This window comes from Pinus tabuliformis, chromosome 5_2 (assembly GCF_031772625.1).
Source record: "Pinus tabuliformis cultivar Carrire ecotype Pingquan chromosome 5_2, CPIR1, whole genome shotgun sequence".
Taxonomy (NCBI): domain Eukaryota; kingdom Viridiplantae; phylum Streptophyta; class Pinopsida; order Pinales; family Pinaceae; genus Pinus; species Pinus tabuliformis.
In genome coordinates, this window is record NC_142306.1 from 503,985,465 (window position 1) to 504,012,964 (window position 27,500).

Below are 27,500 nucleotides of genomic sequence, written 5' to 3' on the forward strand. Positions count from 1 at the left end.
TCTCTCTCTATGCTGTCTCCCACTGTCCCTGCATCACCTCCTCCTGTGTCATTGCCTGCTGTTGATGCCCTCCTCTTCCTCCACCCTGCAACTCTCCCTCCGAAATCGATCTCCTCTACTTGAGAATTGATTTTCCTTGAGATATTGAGTATCTATCGGTGTCTCCAAATGATCCTCAAGTCTTCTCTTATACTTTTCCTGTTGACGAATCAACGGCCGAGATTAAGTCCCTAATCAATGACTAAGATTAAAACAGACTTGATCCTCATCTCTTAGAAGCTTTTCACCCTTATCTTTATTAATACCCATTTATATTTTTATTTTCCTAAGTTTAGACTTAGGAACCCATAAAAAATATTAATTATTTTAATAACTCCTCATTTGGGTGGAATTTCTCAAAACGATTTCTAGGTCTTGGAGATCTCATGTACCTTAGCCTCTCCTCCAAATTTCAAGGCTAGAGCACAATCCGATGCTACCAAAAATCAACATCCTGGAATTTTTTTGCAGGTTTTCCATGGTAGAGTTTTCAGAAATTCAAAAAAGAGCTGAAGCATAAAAAAAAATCGGAGCAAGGGTTTTCAGTTTTTGGCTTTCTCGGGGTCAAATCTACCACCTCCAAGCCCATCCTCTCTCTCTTTTGGCCTGTGTCAACCCTCCTTGCCCTCTGCGTCATCTGTTCGGCCTCTGCGTCATCTTTTCGGCCCTCCAGGCTAGTCATTAGCCCTTCCTAGGCCTGCGCAGGCCTCTCCTCCTTTCAGCCCTCCTCCCTTGGCCCTCTCTCCTTCTCTTCCTCTACACGCAGCCCTCTAAGGGCTTGCAACTCCCATGTGGAGCCTTTAGGCCTTAGGCCTTGGGATTTGGCCCCTAGACCCCTATTTTCTAAACGCTAGCCTCTTTGGGCAAAGCGTTGGCCCTTCTTGGCCATTGCTAGCCACCTTGTGGCTCGATCTATCATCCTAGCCCATTTATCTCCACAAATTCACTTCTCTTGTCCTAGTTCTCCAAATTTTGGCCTCTTTTACCCCAAAATTGACTTGAAACACTAATTTGAATATTTAAGGCTAAATGCTTGGCAATTTTGCAAGATTAAGGTCCCAAAATTCAGACCTAGCAAGCGGCAAGGTAATCCCAAACTTTCAACGATTTTCAACGTTGGGATCTTCAAGGCCTTGAGCCTAGGGTTTGACCTCCAAACCCTCATTTTGCTTCAGTTTCATTACAACAGTAAAATCATTAATTTCTAGGCTCTAAAATCATATTCTAATTGGTCAAAATCGATTTAAATTGCAAAATCTAAGTTTTCACAAGTTTTGGCTACTTGGGCATCTTTAATTTGATCTAAATCTACCATTTTGGCTTGCTGGAATTTACAGCATAACTGTGAAATTCAAGTCTAAAATATTTTTGAAGCATATACTTATTTAGGACTAAAAGTTTGAATTTTCAGTTCCCCGACAGAAACTTACTATTTTTAGACATTTGGGGCAGCATATTTAATATTTTTAGCTAACTGATTTATAACTAGCTTACTGTTGTAATTAGTTTATCAATTCTGAATTTTCTGAATCATATTCTCTAAAAACTCAAAAAATTAATTTCTTTCAATTTGGGTGAAAATCTTCTATTTTTAGAAGTATTGGGCAGCTATTTTTGGCTGGGTTAATTTGTTGATTTGTGGTTAATTCACTACTGTAATAATCATATCAGATCTGAAAATTTCTAAGGCAAACTCACCTAGAGCCCTAAATTTGAAATTCTCAAATTCTGGTGCATTTTGCTATTTTTTGGCATATTGGATATCTAGTTTGGGAAGTTTTTATCTTGTTGATCTATCTTTACTTACTATTGTAATCTTAAAATCAGATCTGAAATATTGCTGAATACTCCATCGTAAAGTGTGCTAAATAAATTAATTTACATTGTTGGTTAATTTGGAAATTTTATGCTTCAATGTGTTGAGTAATTTTCATTATTTGGAGTGGTTTATGCACTATTGTTATACATTGGTAAATCTGAATTTTCTGTAGTAGTGCTGATATAAACTGTCATAAATCCGTGATCAACATCTTGATTAACTCTTGTTAGCATTTGGCATCTTGGGTTATTTAATATCTTGTGAAATTTGCACTTGTATCCATAAGCAATTTATCTTGTTTAAGATTTGCATTTCGTTATTGTTAAAGTACCATTAAAAGGTTTCTAATCAAAGTACTCAAACAACTTAAGGGAATCTTAACTCAAGATAAACCTCACTCATAATCTCTTGCATTAGTAACTCACATAGGTTAGTCAATCTTTCAAAGCAGCGGGTGTCCATCCAGTCATTTGGTTCCATTTCATAAGAAGCAATAATTTGTGACTCCATTAAGGCACTGGTCTCATAATAGAAAATCTAATTTAATCATAATCTTGCTTGATTTCAACCAAGTGGCTAGGCCACTCATCCGTGTCTCCCAAGTAACTTGATTCTCAACTTGCTTTCCTTCACTTCATTCCGTAGGGACTACCCTCCATAGCATGTTGTTGGGAGACAGCTAATCTTTGGTGTTTTTAGGTGTTTGGAAGGTGATAAGCTTGGCATACTCATTCTTGGGAGAAGGCTTCAAGGCCTCAAAGGTTTTGTCTCTTCTTGCACTCCCTCTCTTCTTGACTGTCACAATCAATCAGATCTGAAGTTGATCACAACAGTGGCATAAATCATCTCAAAATCATCTTAAAAAGTCCTAAAACTAATCCTATTAAGCCTAAGACACCTAATTGAAAACCAAAAATTAACTTAAGGGCTTAACAAATATTGACTTGGCTGATCTACAAGTGATTTTTGGGACTGACCTAATTAGCATAAGTGTCATTTGAATCTAGTGCATTGGTTGAATGATTACATTAATCTCTCTTTGGTGTTGAGGACAACTAATTTGTTTTGCATCCTAACTCCTGCATCTCTCATTTGCATCCTTGCATTTTTGCATTATTGCATAGTGTTGTTGCTTGGATTGTACAGGCACTGCAGAAACTGCTCAAGGCGGGCGCTACCACTCTGATCCCTGCCCACTCCGTTCTAGTTGTCTCTCAACAACAGGCTATGGGGGGTAGTCCCTATGGAAATGAGGTGAAAGAAAAGGAATTGGGAACCAACTTGTTTAGGAGACACGGATGAGTGACCTAGCTACTTGGTTAAATTTAACAAGATCAATGATTAGATTAGATTTCTTAAGTATGAGACCAGTGCCTTATGGAGTCACAATTCTTGCTTAATACAAATTAATGCCAAGTAATGAGATGGATACCCGTTGCTCAAATGATTAACTAACCTATATGATGCTTAAATCCTAAAATCTATGTGTGATGCAAGGATGTTGGTTAATTTTAGATTAAATGCCTAGTCGAAGTTGAACCTCTCCCTTAAATGTTTTGAGAAACAATCTTTAGAGTAGGTTGTGAGATGGAAGCCAATGGAAAATAGATAGTGACTTGATTGACAATACCTCCCCCTGTGTTCCAACCACCTAGTGCCTCCGGCGCTGCAGAGACTATGGCTCTGACGACGACAAGGTCACTTTGTTAACCACTAAGAAGGGCTGAATTTTTCAAGCTAAATGGAAAAGGGTTGCCCTAGGAGTCTATCAACCAAGCTTACGCTTGGAGGTAAATTATTAATGCAAACTAAGTCCTAGGATGCTTATGCGATGATTACGAGTGAAGTTATCTTGAGTTAAGATTTGTTTATGTTATTTAATTACTTAATGAGAATTATCTTATTAGCAAGAGTACTTTAACAATGATTAGATAACAATTTTAAGACAAGATAGGTGCTTAAAGATACAAGTGCCAATATTCAACAATATTCCACAAGATGCTTAGAACACATATGAATTAAAATTAAGATGCCAAGTACTTAATCAAGATATCAAAGTGTCTTGAACTTAGAGAAACCATCCAATGATTTCTCAACAATGCTTCAATTAGATGTCAAACACAATGATACCAATTAAATTTTTATTCTCAAACAACTTAGACCATCAATGAGATTAGAGATGTGTGAGTGGTTTCAGTGCCAAGTTAACAAATTCTCAAGACAAGTAAGTGTTAGATTCCAAAATCAACAATAACATTTTAGCACTTATTGATTTTAAGACAACAGTAGTGAAGTCACTTTACCCTGAAAATTGGCAAACTTATGAGGTAAAAAATTTCCCAATGTTTAGCCAATGAAAATTTACAATTTTCAGACCTTTTAAGATGTTATATGTCACTATTATGACAACAGTAAGAAAATAATAACCGAGTTGTCTTTATTGCAACTTTTTGGGAGTTTTTCAGGTGGGTTTTTCCAATCTAATTTCTCTAAAATCCGGCAGGAATTTATTGAAATCATAAGTTTGATGGGTAACCCCTGCACAATCTAAGTGCCCTAGGGGTTTTTGAGGGTGTTGAATCCATATATATAGTCAAAAAACTAGTTTACATAACACAAATCAAGATTTCACCTCAAATTTTTCCGCCGGATTTTGGCATCGGAAAGTTCAAAACGTCACACTAAAGACAACTCCAATAATAACAACAATGAGAAAAACACCCTAGATCCAATAGATAACAAGCCAATAGTGTATAGCAATGATCAGTGAAATGGCCAACTGTTAAAATTGGCAACTAGGGCCAAAATCCATGTGGGTCATCTTATTAATGGCAACTGATATTTTTCTTGGATCCCTCTCATCGAGAGGTGTAGGATTGATCTAAAGATCATCTGATTCCGATAAGTATCCATGGAGATATGAATTTATTAGTGTTATGGGACAATTCGTCAAGGTCGGCCAACAACCAAATGAACCCCACTTATGCTCAACGTTTTAGTATAAATAGGAGAGGTCTTGAAACCATTTAATACTCATCTCTTGTGATCTCACTCTCCACTTGTTTGGGTTTTTGGTGGAAGAGGAAGTCTAGAGGAGATGCCTTCTACACAGCCCTAAAGAAGTCTTGTACGTGCCCTAGCCGCAGTCAAGAAGGGCAGTGAAATGTAAGCCCTCAACGCAGCCAAGGAAAGGCTCTCTAGTCTAATTTCCCCCCTTTTACAAAACGACGATTGGCATATTGCCATTCTTCCATTGGTGGAAAATGGGATGTGGAGGTTCGAAACATTTTATTTACAACGAAAAAGGGTTTTTCTTTAGGTATATACAATTCTGAGGTAGATAAAATAGGTTGGTCTTGAACAGACTCAGTAATTTTTGTCTCTCTATTAGAGGCTTGCAAAGAGGTTTCTTCAACAGGTATGACAGGTAATACATGTCTGCGAGGTCTCAGAATAGGTCTAGGAATTATTGGTCTATCCGGGATGATATGGACTTGACCATTATTAACAGTCACTCTTCTAGACTTATCAACTGGTTTGCCAGATTCTTCAAGAGATTTATATTGGAAATACCAGTCTTTAGGAAGATCTATCTGGTCATATGAGACTCCTTCTACCTGTGCATTACTAATTCCAACTGTAACACAATGTTTTAGTTGTGGCTATTTCAACTTTGGATGGACTGTATTATTCAACTGGAATGATGTCTGGATTAAAACAGATAAGAATTCACTATCATCAATCATCTGTAAACCTTGAACTCCAATCATTAATTTCCAGCAATCTTTTAGATGTTTATCAGTGAGACTGATAGCATAGTCTGGAAAAATAGTGCCATATTGACATCCAGTAGCTAGATTCCCTATGATGGTGCCAATTCTAGCATGATCATAATGATTATGGTGGGTGTCAAAGACTTCAGCAATACATGGAGTATTCAACCCATGTCTAAACAATGGGGCAAGGCCAATTCTAATACCTCCAAAATGAAGATAGGAATACTTTTTATCTTTTGCATATTGTCGAAATTTTTTAAGTTCATCTTCAGTGAACAAGTTCAAAGCAACAATTTGTACAGACGGACCTGAAATTTTTATCTTGACTTTGACTTCTTTTAACAGATTTTTCTTATTGAATATATACATGGTTGGTATTTGATAGACATCTGAGGAACGAAGAGTAGGAGGATTCCAATTCTCAGGTTTCTCTACTACTTCATGTTCAGCGTTTGGATTAGTTTCAACTTCTACTGAACGTGAATCTACTTCAGATATAATTCTACGATCTATAGTAGAGAAAGAGCGAAAAAGTTTCGACATTTTTAAAATAGGGCTTTGATACCAAAATTTAAAGATCAAGCAAAGAAGACTTCTTACTCGTAACTGAGCGACTTCACCAGATATTTTTTGTTTTAGATCAAGCAAAGAAGACTTCTTACTCGTAACTGAGCAACTTCACCAAGTATTCATCTTATCTTCAAGCACTTGCTGCATAGCACCTACTGCATCACGGCCTCCCCACGTGCTCTTCTCTCGCAGCTTTACCAATGCTCTCTAGCAGCCTTACGGATACTTTCAAGAAAATCTAATACAGACTAAAGGAACTCAGATAGATTGAGAAGAACACAATGCTTTATTTATATAACCTTCAAAGAGATACAAACTGAGTAACTCACTCAAAGAAAATTCACACTTCATACTCAGACTCTTTTACAACCAACCGTGTCTCTAAATGACACTTGAACTCTCTTATATAGCTCACTTCTAAGATGAAAAAGATTCTAACCTATCTAAAAAGATGAAATTATTGAGGGTCCTGTCGGATATCTATGATCCAGACGGTGTCTACTCAATATTCCATAGTACAATAATACAAAAGAAAACCTATCACCATGGTCCTTTCGGACTACGGTCACTATCATAGTCTTCATCAGAAGAGAGCATCTTGGCTAAAGCAGCTTCATCCATTGCTTTTATATATTCTGTTTCCCAATCAATATCTTCCGGATCTTGGGCATCTTGATACGTGTCCAAAAAGATTTTGGATCTTTCTTCGGTATCTATCTTTTCTTTGCCTTTCCGTGATGCCATTGCTGTAGATGTTTCACCTTTTTGAGATGTTGGCGCTGTAGATGGTTGTCCGGTTTCCATCCTGACCCTATCTTTAAATAAATGAAGATTCTTTTGTTGTGGTGTAAAGAGATCATCATTCGTACTCCATTTGTTGAACAAAGATAGTGGGTTGATTTCTATGTCAAGGAAGGAATCTTTGTATGTTGTTGAAAATGATGGAGCTGGCTAGACTGCTAGTTCGATACCATCTAGAAGTTCCCATTTGAAAATTTGAAACATGTTGGTAGAAGTTTCAATAGCATGTTGAACCCAAAACCTGCAATTTTGATTTATGATATTCTTCTTTTGCCACCCAAATTCAAAATTTATAGCTGTACAAACTCTAGTTTTTAGCATCAAATCAACTATACATAGAACATCATTAGTCCAATTTCCTGAAGTAATGCTGATGGTAACCAAAGCCTTTTGATTTATTATAAACTTTAAAATTTTCTGTTCACCTTGTAACTCATCAACCTGTTGCAAAATCTGCTGCTTTTCTGATAGTTTAGCTTTGCTAAACTCTTTAAACCATTGAGTTACTTTTTGTATTTCATTACCACTGTTTGCCAAAATTGAAACTTCAGCTTTACCAAAACTGAACACTTGAGAAAAGGGATTTGGAGAAATGCTTTTTCTGAGTTCAGGACTCTGATAATCCCAAGGGGATGAGAATGTTCTCAAATATTGCAAAGATCTTTCAATACATTGAGAAGTTCTTACTGTTCTTCGTTTTCTACAAAATCCATCTTTAATTTCCCAATCTGCAAATTCTTCAAAGATTTCATATTGGGGAAAAGTATCAGTTCCTGCAAAATGCTCATCATTTCTCTGTAGAAAAGCTGCTTCAAGTTCATCAAGAATATTAGGAATTCTTAAGGTCCACATATATTTTTCAATTTCAGTCTTGATATTGATCATTTCTAAATCTAGCATTTTAGCTTCTGTAAAGATTGCCAAAGAGAAATCTACACCACCTATCAACTGATAATAATTCAAAACTTTGAGTATCCATAGCATAGGTTCAGTGTACTGGATTGACCAACGATCATCTAAGCTTTTAAAATAAAGTTTTACTTTCATATTTGGTAAAGGGTAAACCTTAACCATCTAAGATGATCCCAACATTCTTTGATTGCCATGCTTGGCACTTTTGAATCCACTGATTTCTTCGCAATCTTAAACCAACAATCTTTTTTATTTCTTCAGTGATATGGCTGAGATGATTTTCAAGAATATGAAATCTATATACAAATGTATCAAAATCATCATCTTCTGGATTCTTACCCTGAATTACAAACAACCCAAGTTTTGCAGTTTGCACATATGCTTTGTTCATATCTCTGGTAAGAGCATCAGCCAAATAATTTGAATTACCAGGCACCCATTCTACTTCAAAATCATATTGCTGAAACCAGATCTGCCATGACAATAATCTTCCTCTTGCTAATTGTCTTGAAATTTTTGCAGACAAGAAATATTTAAAATTCATGGAATTTGTTCTGATAAAAAATTTTATTGGTGCCAAATATATTTCAAAACGCTGAATTCCATTGAATATAGCAAGTGTTTCCTTTTCAGCAGTAAAATAATTCTTTTGATGAGGTAGAAACTCACCAGATGCATAAGCACACAATTCTTCTGCTTCTTCTCCCCTTTTTTCAAATAAAACTGCTGCCCAAAATTCATCAGATGCATCAGTTTGTAAAATCAATAAACCATCTCTAGGGGGTTTTAATTTTGGAAGCTGTTGACATTCAGCGTTCAATTGCTGAATTGCTTTTGTAGCTTGCTCGGACCATCCTGAATGAAGATGTCTTCTGATAGGTGTTGTTTTTGAAGACAATCTAGGAATATACTTATGAACATAATTGAGAACACCTAAAAATCTTTGAATGGTTTTTGTATCTTGTAGTTGATCAGGAAATTCAGATAATTTTGTTAAAACATGAGGTTGCATCTGAATTTGTCCATTCAAGATATGTATTCCCAAAAAATCAATACTTTCTTGAAAAAGTACCATTTTCTTTTCAGAAAGAACAATACCATGGTTTTGAACTTCTTTCAAGAAAATTTCTAAATGATTCATATGAGATGCCAAATCTGGACTATGTACCAAAATATCATCAATGTATGTAACAATGAATTCATACCTGCCAAAAATAAAGTCCATTCTTCTCTGGAAAAATGCTGGAGCATTCTTTAGACCGAAAGGAACTACCTTCCATTGGAAAAATCCTGCTGGACAAGTAAAGGCAGTCTTATGTCTGTCTCCTTCTTCAATCTGAATCTGATAATATCCAGACTTCATGTCAAATTTACTGAAGATCTTGCTGTGCTGGATCTTCTGCATAATTGTTTCTTGGCGAGGCAGAGGGTAATTGAAGCTTTGAGTTATAGCATTCAATGGTTTATAGTTAATAACCATCCGGAGCTTCAACGCAAATATGTGGAATCCTAGAGGGAGCCCTAGCCGCAGTAAAAGAGGCCTTCACATAGCTGAAGGTAAAGCCCTCATATGCTGTCCCAAATGCCCTAACTGTAGGTCATGAAGGGACCCTAATTTGCTGTCTCAAGAGACCCTCAAACACAGCAAGAAGAGAACCTTGATCTGGTGTCTATGGAGCTCCTAATCTGCAATCCTTAAAGGTTCTAATACGTTGTCATAATGGAGACTCTAGGAGAAGAGTCCTATACACTAGAAGTGCAGTGAGGATATCTGGCCACAGGTAAAAGGGAGATGAATTACGCTGTCATAATGAAGCCCTCAAACAGTTAGGAAGAAATCTAAACGTAGGGCTAAAGGGAGATGCCCTAACTGCTGTTTCAAAGCACGGTCATAAGCCCTAAACGCTGTCAAGAAGAGGTGACCTTAATACACAGTGAAGGGTGACAAAGAAGCCCTTGTTCGCTATAATAAGGTGTCTTAAATATGCTATCATTAAAGGCCTCAATCCGCAATTGAGGATCATTGTTCTAGGAAGCCCTTGCTGTTTCACAGCTAGAGGATGATCCACAGCTTTAGGAGGATGGTCATAGGCAATACTAACAGTTGGTTGCTATTCAGAAAGAAGCCTTACACAGTCACCTAGTTGCTGTTGTTGAAGGTGATAGCAGGGCCATGTTTGGGTATGATATGTTGGGAAAAAGTATCCAATGAGGAGGAACTATGAGGCTGCTGCTTGAACGCTGATTGGATCACTGTATGAAGGGAAAAGGTTACAGTCAACTACTGGGCTAGGCCGCAGGCCATAGCCAGCAGTTGGAGGCCTCCTTAAGTGCTGTGTTCAGACCCTATAAGGCAGGGTATCGTTGGAGTAAATATGTGCAAGCAAGCTGCAGTCAATAGATGGACTGTGAGGTTGATTTAGAACGCTGTAGCTCACAGTGTTTGTGCTCTATTCAGTGTCCAGGTCTGCTATGAAATGCTTTAGTCCTTTCAACTTACACAAGTTGCCAGATGGGCAGTCTTGACATGATCAGTGAAGCAACAAAGGATGAAGAGCGTTATAGAAGGAAAGCTTTAGTATTTTGGGCAATTGGTTGAGCTGCGCTAGGCCTATCATCTGCTGCATTGTGTTATTTTCATGGTGAAGATCTCTGATGTCTGATCTCTTATCTTGTCAAGTCAAAGTTTTGACTTCTGATGTATATGTACTATCTCTCTCTGCTGAACTATTGAAGAACATATAAGAAGAATTGATCAAGGGTTTCCCCACATTGGGTTTGTCCCTGGCTAGTGCCACATCTTGTGTCCTCTTGTCTTGGCTTATCTTCTGCGATTTATGTTTATGTTCTATCTGCAGTTTACTTTAACGCTGATGTGATTGCTAATCTCAAAAGATATTGAGCTAACTGTGAAAATTGAAATAAATTGCTCTAAGCATAGAACATACCTAAAATTAACACTAACAACTTGCCAAAGTAAAATATGAGTTTTTAAACCACTTTAAGATGCAGTATTCAGTGATAGATCAGATTTGATATAACTTATTGCAATGATAAACAAATCAGTAGATCAACAAGTTAATGATGCTAAATGGCCAATATGCCCAAAAATAGAAAAAAATTACCAAAACTGAAAAAACCAATTTTTGAGCTCTCTTTAGGTGTGTGATTCATAAAAATGTAGTTCTGATTCAGTGACTTATGCAGAAAATTCCAGCAAGCAAATATTTAGATCTAAACTAGATCCTAGATGCCCAAGTGGCCAAATTTTAGTAAAATTAAAATTTTGCAATTTTGAGCGATTTTGACCAAATTAAATATGATTTCAAGACTATTAGATCACTGTTATCACTGCCGTAATAAAACCGAGGCACAATGAGGGTTTAGAGAGCAAACCTTAGGCTCAAGGTCTTGAAGATGAACTTCCCCAAGTTGCCCAAAATTTTGGGATAAAGATGCCACCTGAAAATCAAATTTTTAAAGGTCCAAAACCTGCAAAGCCACCAAGTATTCAGTCTCAAAAAATTAAGGGATGGATTTAGGGCAAACTAGGGCCAAAGAGGGCAAAGGCCTAATTGGGCTAGTGTTGGGGGGAAAGGAGGCTGGAAGGCAGAAAAGGTTAACGACTACGGGAGAGAAGGGCAATGGAGGAAGAAAAATCCCAAGAAGGCTTGACGTAAGGAGGAGGCCCTAAAGGCTGGATGACTAAGGTTAGGGGCTTAAAATCCCATCACAAGCCCTCTAGGGCTGCCGTCTAGGGTGAAGAAGAGGGGCCAAGGCTTCCTAAGCCCACAACCAACCCTAAAAAGGGGTAAAACCCTTGACGTAGAGGGCTTGAGGAAGGGATGAGGCCCTTAGAGGCTATGGCCTACCTCTAAGACGCCGAAAAAGATGGTGTAGGCACTTGAAAGGGTGACGTAGGGGCTCAGGAGGAAAACGCTAGCCTTGGGAGGGCTAGATCTGGGCTTGGGAAGGATGAAACTCAAAACCCTAGCTTCAAAAATATTTTCTTCCTTTAGATTTGAAATTTACTGCAAATTTTTTAATGGCTAGCCCTGCAAAAAATTTCTAGAGACTACATCATACCCTCAAGGGCCTAAATCTAGCTCTACTTTAGCCTCTTCTCTTGACTTCAATAGATCTCACCTGCAAAAATGAAAATAAAACACCCAAACCCCAAATATATACAAAATCTCAAAATCCCAAAACCCCAATTAGCAAAAATAATTTACAAATTTAATTTACAAAATTACTCACAAAAATATACAAATATACAAGATTTTTGAAAATTTAAGTTTTTTGAGAAATAATTTTTTTATGGTTATTTTCTATGATAAATGGTTTTAAACGCTTTAGAAACCCCATGCACACTATAGCCTTAACAAAGATTTAATCCACCACATAAATATTCAGGATCCAAGCAAAGTTGATCTTTGCCCACAGTTTATGAGCTTGGAGACCAAGGATTGAAATACCTACAAACGCTATATATTTATCTCAAGGCAATCCGTTAATTATATGGTGAATCAAATCACATAAGATTAATCCAAAACTATCAATAGAATTATTTTATCTCCATCTAATGAAAATCAAGTCTTATCATTTATCAGCACAACATAAGAAAACCCATAGTCAGTACATACCACAAATCAATGAACATGGACACCTCGAGTTGCACCCCAAAGTCTTTATTATGATAGAAAAAATAGTTCCCAGTTGGACAATAGTTACACAAATGTTCCAACAACATATTCTTAGCCAAAAATAAGATGGCTAGAGAGTCAAATGACTCTAATTTATAGATAAATCCTCTAAGTGAAAAATAACGACTTGTTTCCTTGATCCTTGTCAAAATAATCTTGGCCATTGAAAAATACTTGATCATCTTTTAATCTTAGCCGTTGAATTTTTTTTTTTGAAGAATTTTCAAATTTATTATTTAATTCCATTTTAATTAGCTCAAAAATAATTATTTTGAGCTAATTTCCTAAAAAATTGAATTTGACTTAACCACCAAGGTCCAAGGGTCCAATTTTTTTGAAAATATCCAATATTTCCTTGGTGAAGGACCTCCACAAATTAATTCTTTTAAAACCCACGAATTTTTCACTTGGAGAATTTAATTTTCCTAAGACATTTTAATTTGACTCTAATTAATTAAATTTCTGGCTTAAGATTTTAATTTAATTTTTGCAAAAAAATTTAATTAATTGACACTTGAGGGGATTAATTATTTTCTCCACCCACTAATATTTTAACCATGGTGTCTAAGTATGAGGGACCATGCATTAAAATATTTTTACATAAGATTTACAATTTCAACCCTCAAAGGGGGAATACTCAATCTACGACACAATATGATCTAGCAGACCAAGTGATTTGTAATAAAATAATTTAGCTAGCTAGCTTAAATTATTCCCAAATCACTTTTACCTAAGACTCGACTAGAACACTAGGACTCATCTAAGACTTCAACGAAGAATTCCAGCCGAGCTTTGGGGTGAGGTTGGAAGGAAAAACTCTGCCGACCATCTGTGTTTAGAAACACAAATGAATTAGTGAGACGAAAAAGCTCCTAGGATGAAACTCTAGAGTTTAGCCAAAATAATAGGCTTACCTAGGTTGTTACATACATGCATAATAATAAAAACCTTCACTGCTGCACAGGTTTTTCCACATTGGGTTTTTCCGGGGACATTTGTCCAAAAATAATTGTGTAAAATTTGCGTGCGCTAGATTTTCTCAGTTTCCAGCGCTTTTTTCTTCCACAGTTTATTTGTGAAAATCACAGAGTGAATTATTTGATATTTGTTGTAGCAGACAACAAATAAATTGTAAAATAAATTAACAATTAGAAAAATAATTTCCAGTCGTTGTGATAGATGAATTTTTCACATTTCCTCAGGAGGCTCGCATATTTTACCTTAGGAATCTCGCATATCTGACCTCAGGAAGCTCGCATATCTGACCTCAGAAAAACAATGAACTTGCCACAGAAACTCAAGGAACTTGACACAGAAACTCAATGAATTTACTTGCCCAATTTGGAGGAGAACAATCACCAATATATAGTTGTTTGTCTATGTGAAGGGTCACGTCCCTTGGGTAGGCTGACTTGTCCATCTAGGAAGGCCTACCTAGACTTGTGGAGGAAAAATTGATGTTTTGATACAAGATAAAAATATTTTTCCCTTTTTCTTACTAGGAGTACAAATAAGACTTTGACTCAATTTCAAATATTTGACTCAATAAATCCTATGAGCATGAGAACATGCTTTGACTAGTAAAAATAATAATGATAATAATTCTTTTTCTTCTTTTTTGCTTTTACAAAATACATATTATAATAACAATTATGAAGATCGAACGTAGTTACATTTTCCAACATGTTGCACTAGAGGAAGCCTTAATGCTGGAGATAAGGAGGGCTCCAAGATTGAGGGCGCTCAAGGTGTTGCTAGAACCCCCATGTCTCAATGTGTGAGACCATCCTCATTTGGGCCCTGGATTGGTTGCCATCCCACCTGATCAGTGCGAAGCCGCCTGGGGGCATGTTGGTCTAGGTGCATCATCCCATAAAAGTCAACAATGTGGGGTAAAGTGTTGGAACATTGTGGGTGCTGGAGGTGCCTATGGATGCAAGTGATGCTCCACAACTGTCTAGAGTCCCATGGCTCTCAACACCTCACCTATGGGTATCATTATGCCCCTCTAGAGGACCTGGACCCCAGTGAAGTTGCCCTGACCCATAGATGGAACCACCTGTCCATCGAACACAATATCCAATGCTGCAACTTTCACCATTAGGTACATTTAATCATTATTGCCTCTAAGTGAACCAAACATGAAAGTAAAGGGAAAATTAACATTTCATACAAGGCTTCCCTTCCAAAATCGTGGCTTTGGTCACGCAATGGTGTTACATCCCTAGGTAGGAGTGGTTAAGAGACGACACTATTAAGTGTTCTCAATTTCCAAGGGGAAGTGACATGTCCTTGGACCACCCTTCAATTGATAGGTTCCATGTGAATAAATGATGTAATGAGGGGAAATGATTTCATGGCCTAGTGCCATGGTCAAAGGGACCAACTTGATGGGGATGATCCTCATCCTGAGTGTATAGATGTGAGGAGGGAGCAACTGTGGATGCATGAGTTTCCAACTCAACCTTTGTTCCCCCCCTCGATGTGAGGAGGGAGCAACTGTGGATGCATGAGTTACCAATTCAACCTTTGTTCCCCCCCCAATGTGAGGAGGGAGCAACTGTGGATGCATGAGTTACCAACTCTACCTTTGTTCCCCCCCTCTTACGCCTTTTACTTTTTCTTGACTTTTCTTTGTATTACTGCTCATAGCTCAAGGAATGAGAGCTTGTTTTGTATGATGTATAGAAGTTATTTACCCCCTTGATGATGGGGCCATTTATTGCCGATCAGGGTTTGAGACATGCAAGGGTTCCTTTTTCTTATGATAGGAAACATTGGCCTAGAAACCGGGTGATGGCCCTAATGAGTGAGGTAGAGCCTAAGTCACCTAACATGGGGACATGGGACACACAGGACACACAAATTCGAGCGTTTGACACAGGGCATGTAGACCCCCCGGAACAAGACACATAGGACATGTTATATATATATATATTAAAAATTAATACTAAATAGATATTTCTTACACATTCTCATTCATGATACAAATTCAGACATAGATCTAGATTCTACATTGTAAATTTAAAATTTTTAAGTTATACAATGTAACATTATGCGTACAAATACAATTGTGATTTGTGATAGATTCATCAATGATCCAATAGGAGAAAGACAATAAACTGCAATTTTCTCATTAAGTCATCAAAATCAAAATGTGTTACATAGATAGCAGCATTGCCAATGACAAATAGAAATAAAAAATACAAAACAAATATGAGGTAGTAGGTAGCTCATCAATCATCGTCATCAAAATCAACATCATTGTCATGGTCACCACTGCTCTCCTCTATTGCATCCTCCTCCGTTGTATCCAATGTAATCTCTGCATTTGCTGGTGTGGAGGATGACCCCTTAAGATTATCACCATCATCAAAAGTGACAAGCTCTAGCACTGGGTGATTAAGATCCAAGTTGGCTAATGCCAATTCAACATTGTTGTCCAAACCCATATCATCAAGAAATACATCCCACATCTTTGTCTTTTCCTTCAACCACTCATCCCTCTCCCTGCAAATAAGACGAAGATTGGTGTGTGCATACACCATTGTCTCTGCCCTGGACTACTCAAGCCTGCTCTTCTTGACACTATACAAATTCCCATATGTGCTCCAATTCCTCTTGCAACAAGAGGATGAAGTAATCTGTACGTTGTATAGTCGTATAAGTAAGCTATTAATTACTTGTACGCTGTATAGCACATGGTAATGCAAGTAGGAAAGGTCTGACAAATCAAAATTTTAATTTTCAATTTTTGATAATGTTAGCATGAAAGCTTTGAGATAATATATAGATAATCAAATATAGTGTACAAAGGATGGTTGTATCAATAGTAATTTAATTAGATCAATCCCATCTAAGTCTAGATGAAGAGTCCTCTTTGAACAATATGATACTAGACTATAGCATGTTCTCAAATAGAGTGTAGTATTCATTTACCATTGTAATTAGATGGGATTTTTAGATTTTGAGGCTAATTTCAAGGAAGATGATAGGTTGATCATGATGTAGAATCGACATATTCAAATGATGAGCCTGTACACCCATTTTTTGACATGTGGTTAGAGTTCGGCCTACTCTACACCATCACATCAATTGAGTGATCATTGATGAGATACTCAATTTTGTATTTACAGTTATCCTTTTTGTATAAAGCATAATGCATCATGATTTCAGTCTTCAAATCTATAAGTCGTCTAATGATTTCAGTTGTAATGTTTTGATTCATGAATGGTTTTGATTTTTAACTTTGAATATATTTTTTAAAATTAAAAAAATATTATTGTATTATTCATATGTGGTGTTTCACCACCATATCTAGATCCTGACTTTTCAAATATTTGGTGGATCCATATCTAGATCCGAATCTGGATTCATATCTGTTTCCGTTACTTGGTAACGTATCAAATAAGTGAGAATATATCTTCCTTTCCTCAGGTTTTGATCAGGGATTTCAATTTGATGTTTCCTTCCACTTTGGATCCTAAGAGGAGGCTTTTATTGTTAGAGGATATGATTAATCGCCAGTTTGCTCATGGTTCTTCTCTATCGATTGTCTCCTAGTCAGCGTTATAGTTTTTAGCCTCTGTGGCATCAAGTAAGCAAGGATATTTCTTAAAGTTGAATTTGGATGTTGGAGTCGCTCTGGCTTTTTCTCCACCTAGTTCATTTAAGCAATGCTCTACAAAGACTTGAAGAGCCATGGAAGAAACTGGAGATAGATGTGCTGGGATTACAAATCAAGTTGCCGCCAATGTAGAGGTGAGTGGGTTATTGCTTTGTAGTTATTTTTCTGTTTATTTTTGGATCTGCCCAGGTCTTTTGTTTCAGTGGTATGTCGATGTGATATATTTATTATTATGGTGGAGTGGCTCTCTAAAGTTCTGGGATTTTGTTGTCTTAAAGTTTCTGGAGGAGCGGTTTTTTCCTTTGTTGTTATAGAATAAACATGTCTGTGTGCTCGAGACATCATTGCAACTCTTCGAAAGTTTGTTAGTTTTTGTAGCATCGGATGTGTTCTAGCCACAAAATTTGGTGGAGAGGCTAGAATACACGAGATCTTTAAAACCCAAAAATCGTTTATGGAAATTCCAACTAGAAAAGACTCAATTAGATTATTAAACCGTTTTTAAATATTTCCGTAGTCTAAATTTAGGGAATATGGTTAATTAATCAGTATTAATTAAGTCAAGGCGAGAATCATCTAAAAACTCAAATGGATCGATTCAGAGATGATCGTAGTCATCGATTATGTTTTAATCTTGGTCGTTGGTGCTCCAACAGAGGATTATAAGAGGAGGTCGATGTGGTGATGGAGGATACACTTGAGAGGTTCGATTTCATGAGCAGATCAATTTCCAGGGTAGTAGCAGTTAGTTGCCGGAGAGAGAGTCGGAGATCGAAACAGTGAGAGGGGCAGAGACAGTGAAGTCGGAGGAAGATTTCCAGATCCAGTGACTGCATTTGTAGAGATGCAGAAGAGCCACAAAGACGCTGACATTGGGGCAACGCAGTAGCCTCTAGAGGCAATTTCGATTCTACTAGGGAAAGAAAGTTTCAATGCCAGAAGCTAGACAGAGGTTCTAGAGGCTAGGAGAGACATTTTCCTAGACAACAATAGACTAGACGACTTGAGGAGAGGCTGAGTAAGACTGAGTGCAAAAGGCACTGCACTAGGGTGAAGCAATAGCTGCGCAGAGGCAGTTTGGACGACTCATTTGGAGCTGTGGTCAGAGCCCGGATTTGCCTGTGGGGTGAGGAAAATTCCTCACTAGATTTTTTCCAGTATTTTCTCTGCAGGATTGCCAATATCCGGTATCTAGATTGTACTCAGATTATTTCGCTGTTACTTAATAATAAAATCCTCAGCTATTGCACCGGTTTTCCCAAGTTGGGTTTTTCTGACTTTTGTCCAAAAATAAATTTGTTATTTTTATGTGCGTGTGCTAGCATTTCTTCCAGCGTTTATTCTTCCGCAGTTTTATTTGTGTAGATTGCAGTGTGATTTATTCAGTATTTGTTGTAGCAAACAGTAAATAAATTGTTAAATTAAATTAACAATTAGGAGAATAATTTCCAATTGCTACAATAGGATTCCGGTTTTCGGAATTTTCACATGGTATCATAACGCAATTGATCAGTTAGAGAGCTCAGAGGTGAAGAGAGAAGGAATTTCGCTGCTCATTGTGGGCAGTAGGTTGAAATTCCCAAGGGAAATGCAGTCATTTTGCTAGGAGGCTGAGTTACTTGAGGAGGTTTGTTTTTTCTGAGTGGGGCAAAAAAATTCGATCCTACCAGATCGAGTGATTCCAGAGGCAGAGGGAGCAACCCAATTTTTTCATGGACCAGATCTCTAGCTGGATGCAGTGGTTTTTGCAGTAGTTTGCTAGAGCAGGGCCAGCGTCAGGTGGAAGGAAGAAGAGCACACACAGAGGGAAAATTTTCCTCAAGGAACTTCTAGTTTCAAGAAGTTTGATTTTTCCTTACAGATCAACAATCGTTGTGGGCATATCTTCTCATTCCAGAAGGGAGTGCGAATAACTGAGCAGCAGCTGAGCAGAAGGAAAGAGGAGGTTTTCGACATTTTGTTGAGATGACCACTGCTAGGCTTCGTGATCAGGACAGGTTGGATGGGGCTTCCAACTATGTCATCTAGAAGGCAAGGATGTCCTTCCATCTAGATGAATATGGCCTGAGAGCCTATATTGATGCAGTGGTAGCAGTTCCCACAGATGCAGATCAGCTGAAGGAGTACAAAAAGGAGATGGCATGAGCGAAACACTTGATCCTAGATGGAGTATGAGATCATGTTGTTTCACACATCTAGAAAAGATACTGCCAAAGAGATGTGGGATGCCGTCTCCACACTGTACCAAGGTACTTCCAAGCAACGTAAGATGTACCTAGAGGAGAAGCTGATGTGTGTCAAGTTGTAGAAGGGGGAAGGCATAGACCCGTTCCTCACCAGGATTCAGGAGATCTGAGACCAGCTTGCAGTTGTTGGGGTAGCGCCTCAACCCATGGAGCTAGTGCGATTGGCACTCAACAATGTCTCAGAGGAGTGGCAGGTATTCGTCCAAAGTATCTTGGGCAGAGATACCTTGCCAAGGTGGGACAGGATGTGGGCCGATTTGCAGCAAGAGGAGTTGAGACGAGCTCTATTGAAGAGCTCCATCAGTGGCAACAATAGCGGATCGAAGTAGGTGAAGGAGGAGGAGAATGTGGCCCTCACATCTAAGGGTCCCAGTCAGGGACAGGGGGAGTAGTGGAAGAAGAAGAAGGACCTGTCGAAGGTCAAGTGCTTCAGGTGTGGTGAACTTGGTCACTACAGTACCTAGTGTCCTCTTAGAAAGAAGGACAAGGAGGAGAAGCAGGACCAACATGCAACTTCCGCTGGGATCGATAGGCTATCCTCCAGGATGGAGGAAGACATCGCCATGTTTGTTGATATACCTCCAAGGGTCAGGTGGGGAGATTTGGTGCTGTAGCCCCCAGAGCGCTACAGATGGGCAGGATCCTTGAGGAGTCCACCTCATGGATCAATACTTGGCTACGGGGTCCCACAATGTTCAGTAGCTGGATGGATTAGTGGTAGTTGATGCAGTCATAGACCGAATGATAGTTGCAGAGTCTAGTAGCAGTCAGATGTTGGGGGCGTAGTGCAGAGTTGGCAGTAGTGCAGTTGGCACAGTGCAAAGTCAGCAGCAGCGTAGAGTCTTCAGTGACAGTGTAGATGCTAGCAGTAGTCAAAGACTTGGGTGACAGATACAATATACTGATCACGGATGATTCAGTATTTTGGATGCTTTTTATTTGCAGATGTTGCAGTTGCAGCAGCAACAGATGAGAGGGAGTTGCAGTGCAAATGTAGTATTGGCAGTAGCATTAGTAGCAACACATATGCAGCGTATATCAGAGTTGCGCAATGGTTGGTGGGCAGTAGTAGCCAGACATCAGCAGCGTGACATGAGATGATGCAGAGATAGGGTGTGCAGTAGCACTAGAACACATTCCTCGCTAAGAGGGAGTGCTTGTTTTTGTAGCATCAGACGTGTTTTGGCCTCGAAATTTGGTGGAGAGACTAGAATACATGAGATCTCCAAAACCTAGAAATCATTTATGGAAATTCAACCTAGAAATGACTTAATTAAATATTTCCCAAGTCTAAACTTAGGGAATATGGTTAATTAATCAGTGTTAATTAAGTCAAGGCGAGAATCATCTAGAAACTCAGATGGATCGATCCAGAGATGATCCTAGCCATCGATTATGTTTTAATCTTGGTTGTTGGTGCTCCAACAAAGGATTATTAGAGGAAGTCAATGTGGCGATGGAGGATACACTTGAGATGTTCGATTTCATGAACAGATTAATTTCAATTTTCCAGAGTAGCAATAGTTAGTTGCCGGAGACAGAGTCTGATATCGAAGCAGTGAGAGAGGGGCAGAGATAGTGAACTCGGAGGAAGATTTCCAGATCCGGCAAGTGCATTTGCAGAGAGGCAGAAGAACCATAAAAAGGTTGACGCTAGGGCAACATTGTAGCCTCTAGAGGCAGTTTCGATTCCGCTGGGGAAAGATGAGTTTCAGTGCCAGAAGCTGGGCAGAGGTTTGGATGCCAGGAGAGACATTTTTCTAGACAGTAGCAGACTAGACGGATTGAGGAGAGGCTGATTCAGGCTGAGTGCAGAAGGCATTGCGCTAGGGTGACGCAGTAGCTGCGCAAAGGCAGTTTGGACGACTCACTTGGAGTTGTGGTCAGAGCCCGAATTTTCCTTTCAGGGAGGAAAATTCCTCACTAGATTTTTTCCAGTGTTTTCTCTGCAGGATCGTCAGTATTCGACATCTAGATTGTACTCCAATTATTTCACTGTTGCTTAATAATAAAACCCTCAGCTGCTGCATTGGTTTTCCCAAGATGGATTTTTTCAGGAACTTTTGACCAAAAATATCTGAGTTATTTTTATGTGCACTAGCATTTCTTCCAACGTTCATTTTTCCGCAGTTTTATTTGTGTAGATTGCAGTGTGATTTATTCAGTATTTGCTGTAGTAAACAGTGAATAAATTGTTAAATTAAATTAGCAATTAGGAGAATAATTTCCAGTTGGTGCAATAGGATTTCAGTTTTCGGAATTTTCACAAAGTTGATTTTTTATAACTGCTATTCAGAGCTTATTAATTAATGAACAAATCTGACATTTTTCCTTGGAAAAGAAAAACATATTCACTCATGGCATAATTATTTATTCATTTTTAGATTATAATTAAGGATTTACTATTAATCTTTAGTTGGTTGTTTGTTTGCACTCCTTTTGAGATGCCAATTTAACTTTTATTTTCGTATGGATGTGCTGAATGCAGTCCTTGATTATGTGGATGATATTTTTATTTCTTTTTTTTTCGGATATTGGTTCACTGCATTTATACACACCTTACATAAGGAGATATGGTGCAAGGCAAAAATTGGCAACTAAATCTGGATACAGTTGAATGCATCAGAATATAATCCGAAGCCATTCTTATACTAAATTGTTTAACCTATCATGTTAAGTACTGACCAGACAAATACATCAAAATGAAGTCGAGTGAATACTTGGACACTTTGGATGCAATACCCTGACATGATGACCATATAATGTGGCCTGTTAATAAAACTTGAAAACTAGTAAAAGGTATTGCTTTTTGTATTCTACTTATGTTCTCTATGTGAATTTATACCAGCATTCTAAACTTTTTTGCTTGTGATATTTACTTGTATTTGAATTTCAGAACTGCCGCTTCTGTTTCAAGAGCAAGGGAGCAATCTATTGGAATCAAACCTGATATAAATGGGGAGCTTGACACACAAAATTCAGAGAAAAGTGGAGAAAATACCTCTTTACCTGTACCTGAATTTAACTTAGAGGAAAGAGAGGCAGCAAATAAATCTATACTTCAGGATTCACCCCAACAATCCAAAAACTCAGGTTCTGTGCACAAGGAAAGATCGGCCAAAGTACATCCTAGGTAGAGCATTTTTACGGCATTATGGTGGCAATAATATCATGTTCAGATTAAACACATTTTAGTTTCAGTCAAGCTGTGGGAAATGTTATAGTGCACTGCCTAGATAACAGATTATAGTGCAGGTTTATTAATATTATTTATGACTATAATTACTTTGCAGAGAGCCAACATTGGATGGAGGGCCTTCTGAACAAGATTTAAATGATCGTATCTTACCAAAAATCACAATTGTTAGCATTTTTATGAGTGAACCCTCTCAGATGAACAATGCTTCCATGAAGAGAACTATGGAAGAATTGTCAAGGGAAATAGATGAAAGAAATCAGAGAAAAAATGAATTTGATGAAGAAAAGGATCCTTTGTTTGTTGCAAATGTTGGGGAGTTTTCAGATTTTGAATCTCCAAGATCAGTTGTTGGAGAGAGGAAGTAGGATCTACAGTTGAATCAATGGAGTGTTAGTGTTTTACACGAATTGGGAAGAACCAAAATTTTCTGTCGGGATGTCTTTGAGAGCTTACGATTTGCCTAACTATGTAAACATTGTTGATGTATACCTATTTGAGCTACAATCCAATTCTTAGGTCTTTGATCTACACAAAAGCACATATTTTACTATCAAGATAGGATGGGTACGAGGAGATTCGCTTATAGATATAATCTTTATTGGAACTTATTCTCTTGTTCAATGTATTTTCGTTTTTGACATGTTTATTTGCTTTTGTTTGATCTAAAGGGAGCTATGATCCTTGACCCAACATTAATGTGTACACTGACCCACTTTAACATGAAATTTGAAATTTGGATATCTTCCCTGAATGATGAATGCCTTTACCAACTGTCCATGGGATAATCCCCTTCTTGTTCCATATCTGTAAACACCGTTTTCGTATTTGTGTGCCAGAAAACCTAAAACTTTTTCTCCAGGGTTCTAGGCTTCTATGGGATTTTAATGTTGCTTTTCATAATGATTTGATTTTGTTCTTACATAGTTCACAATATTTGATTTGTAAGCTACTTTATGGATAATATCTAACATAATGTTGGCATTTTTGAGATGTGTTGTTGTTGGGCGTGTTTCAAAAATGCAATTCTAAAGCAAAAGACTTTTGCAAAAATGTGATTCCTGGATGAATGAATACTTAGGAGGATCCACAGTTTTTGACATATCTTCTAGGGCATTTGTTAATGATGACTTACCATAGAAGAGGAACGCCAAAGTTGTTTTCATATTTCTGCAGGCATTTTTACAATTTTTTGTTTTATCAGCATCAATCTTTTATGATTTAAACCATCTACGTTGATTTTTCTTTTATTTCTCTACTTGGTTTTGGGTATTTCAACTGCAGTGATTATTTGAATTTAGCAGTCTATATTGCTGTTTCTCAGACATACGCATATTCTACCTTGGAGCAGATTCTTGTGTTTTTCTGGCTGTACCCTGCCAATTATTGTGTTATTCTAGTACCTGTGTTGGAATTGACATGTATTTCCTTAATTTTACGGTTCGATTATCTACCCCTCTTTGAGAATTTAGCATCTTTGATGACATTAAAGCAATTTGCTGTTGATTTTTTTGTAGTATCGGGAGGTATTCCAGCATGCCAAGAGGATTCCCAAGTTCGCCAAAAATAATTATAAATACTGAAATAAAACTTTTTTTTAGAAGGTTCATGTAGGCTGCAAAAAGCCAAGTCAGCCCCACCATTGGGAGGTGACCCTTGGTCAAAAGGGCACCCATTTTACCAATATAAATACCATTCATTTTCATCGTCCAACCAACAATGAAGATCTTATCTGAAGCAGTCACGTGTGGACAGAGAGAGAAGACCAAAGTTGACTGAGTTGACCGAAGTTCGCTTTCTGTGAAGTTGGACCAAGTTTGACTGTTGACCAAATCAAATGCAGCTCGGATTTCACCTCAGGATGTCTGTAGGCCGAGTTGACGTCAGGACCTTGACCTCAGGTTTGAACCCTTTTGTTGACCAGTATTACTAGTGTTGACTTCTTTGTTTTGAATGGTTTGATCACAGTTACAAACCGGAATATTTGACCAGGTTTGGCTGGTATTTGGGCTTGAGAATTGGCACAGTTTTCTAGACAATTCTTGTTGTAATCCTTGCTGAAAATTAAATTCTCCTTGGAAGAAAAGTTTGCTCGTTATTTCACAAAGTTGGATTTTCCCGAGGTAAATTTGTGTCTCTTGTGTTTGGCTCTCTTTATGATCCTATTGTTTATTGTTATCATTGTTCTATTGTTGAGATTTTTGTATGTATAATTGCTTAATGATTCATGTCACATAAGATAATTATAAATCATTAGAAGTAATTATCAAGGTTAGAAAAACCAGTTTCTAGTATTGAACATTGAACATGGTATCAGAGCAAGGTCGTTAGAGAGCAACCCTAAGACAAGAGAGAAGCAAGGTTGATAGAACAACCATTGAAACCAATTGTGAGAAAACAAGCCCTAGAGGAATAACTTGATTAACTGTGAGCAAGAGGAAATTTGAAATACCAACAAGTTCAGTGATGGTCTTTGTCAAAGTTGTGGGTAAGCAATGTTACACACGACTTTGTGGGTGATATCCTGAGGAGAATTTTTTCTCCATGATGAGTCTCAATCGGCAGCCATCAACCCCTTGATGCCTCTTACTAGCTCGTTGTGCCATTTCTTTGCCACCTGAGCCAACCATGTGGTCCCTCACCCACTTGTATTGATCATATGTTTGAAGGTGAGCCTCTCGAATCTAAAGGTATGTCCTGTCATTTGTTAATTGAGTATTGGGTTTACTTATCATGGATACTTCTGGGTATGGATTGATGGGGGGATTTGGTGGAAAGAGTGGGCTTAGTTTGTGCTCTTGTCCCTTTGATCTCTTATGGTTGTTACCCTTGGATATTAGACCTGTGGGATCTCCTTTATTGACCATTTGGTTCTAGGGTGGTACTACCTGGGAAACCTCGACTTTGGGTGTATGGTCCCGTTCCTTTACCCTCGCATGTTACTTCCTTTCCACTCACTATACCCCCTTTCATCTTTTCTCCCACCTGGGTCCACATAGGGCTAGCTTCCCTATCTCCTTGGCCCCCACCTTGGGTTAGGCCTTGAATGATGCCTCGAAGGTTGAACAAATTAAAAGAAAAAGTGAAAAGCATAATTGACCCCATTTAACAGGAAATTGCACCACAAAATGCAAAATATGGTCGGGACAAAAATAATTAGCACATGGGAAAAAACCATTACATGAGCCCTACCCCATCCATGGCCATCACCCTTGTTCCATAGGCCCTGGATGAGCCTTTGTTCTTATTCAGAAACCCATGATTGTCCCAACCCTTGGAGGGAAATGAACCACCCTACCTTAAAGGGGGTAATCACTGCTATATCTTACACATCATGTTTTTGTCCTCTAAGCCCTGAGTAGTTAATTAAAGAAAATTCATAAAAAGGAAAAAGACATATAAAGAAGGGTGGAAAAATCAAGGTCAGGGCACCTCATGTATCATGGTTGCTCCCTTCTACACATTACATACCCAGGTGTGGGCTTCCTCTTATCTGGCTACCCTTATGCCCCACTATGTGGCCCAGGATTGCCCTCACTTATTTGTCACTTGCCACCCCCATTAGAGGGATGTACCTTGGACATACTATCCCCTTTAGGGGCTGAGACCACCTAATAAGGCACTTGGCTAACCCTCTTTGGAGGTTGGAGACACTAGTATATGCCAAAGCCCACTACTGAAGGGCATGCCATTATGAAGTGCCCACTTTGCTATCCATGATTTGTAAGCTCTTTTACTCAATTGTTTTAATTACTGGTTGTGCTGGAAGCCTAAGGGACACATTGGATCTTATCCAGAATTACATGTGGTTTCCATTTGGGTTTGGTCTCGCTATATGGGATCCAAACGCCCAGAGGTCTACATTGGCACATGTAGCATTTGTATAGAGAGCCATGAGCCTCCACAGTAGCAGACATCACTCCATGGATCTTCATGGATGTTTAGAGACTACTAGCGATCCCCTTTTGGGGTGATGGTGATATGTTTGGTACAGTATGCCCAACAGGCCCCCACAGGAGCCCCACACTCTTGGCAGGTGTCCAAGGACTTGTACAATGTCATGGCAACATTCATTCCACCACTTGGACCCTTGCAGAGGATCTATAGGCATCTCTGATTCATATGGAGACCCATGGGGTTATTTCTATGCCCTTAGCCCCACCGGAAGAACCACAGGTCTACTACTTGGAGAACAAGGGGCCACCCCATTGTCCATCATATTCCAAGGAATTTATTCCTCAATATGGCACTTCAAGATATTATTGGGCTTTTAGAGGGCCCGGCGACGTACATATTATTATTTGGCCCCTTATGAGGCTTATTTTTACACTTGTGAGCTAGTTTGGTGGGCTTGTCACCAATAAGGGTTTTATTTGCACATTATTTTATCATTAGGGGTTAATGTAGGCCCATAGACTAATTCAAATTCCTTAGGAGGCTATATATTGATGTTAGATACATTCATTTGTATCATCACTTGACTTGGGATCTCCCTAATATAAAGAATTTCACATTTTTTCCTTGGTGGTTATTTTTTGGAGATGGATGAATTTTGATATATGGATTTGGGCTATTTATCCTGTCTTCGAGCTTTTTCTTGTAAACAAATGTTGGTTGGATATATTCTATAATGTTGTAAGTAAATTTTGATGTTATTATTTTTGTTGCTACATACTACTAAAACTAGGGCTAGTTGCTACATGATTGAAATGTGGAATTGAACATGTTTTAGCTAATTTAGTGTCTTAGATATTATTTGTCTCGAGAAGCTTGCACCGTTTGCTTTGAGATATAAATGCTTGAAGGTCACT

The 27,500-nt window shown here is 38.2% G+C and overlaps 1 protein-coding gene across 1 annotated transcript in view; it reads left to right on the plus strand.

Annotated features, from left to right (window-relative positions):
• LOC149159897 (uncharacterized) overlaps nucleotides 1-23,300 on the plus strand; it is a 171,328-nt gene extending 148,028 nt beyond the window's left edge. Inside the window, exons 8-9 of the mRNA XM_089434460.1 lie at nucleotides 22,390-22,626; nucleotides 22,787-23,300. Coding sequence (XP_089290586.1) covers nucleotides 22,390-22,626; nucleotides 22,787-23,057 — 508 coding nt within the window. The 3' untranslated portion in view covers nucleotides 23,058-23,300. The remainder of the gene's footprint in view (nucleotides 1-22,389; nucleotides 22,627-22,786) is intronic.
• The last annotated feature ends 4,200 nt before the right edge of the window (nucleotides 23,301-27,500 follow it).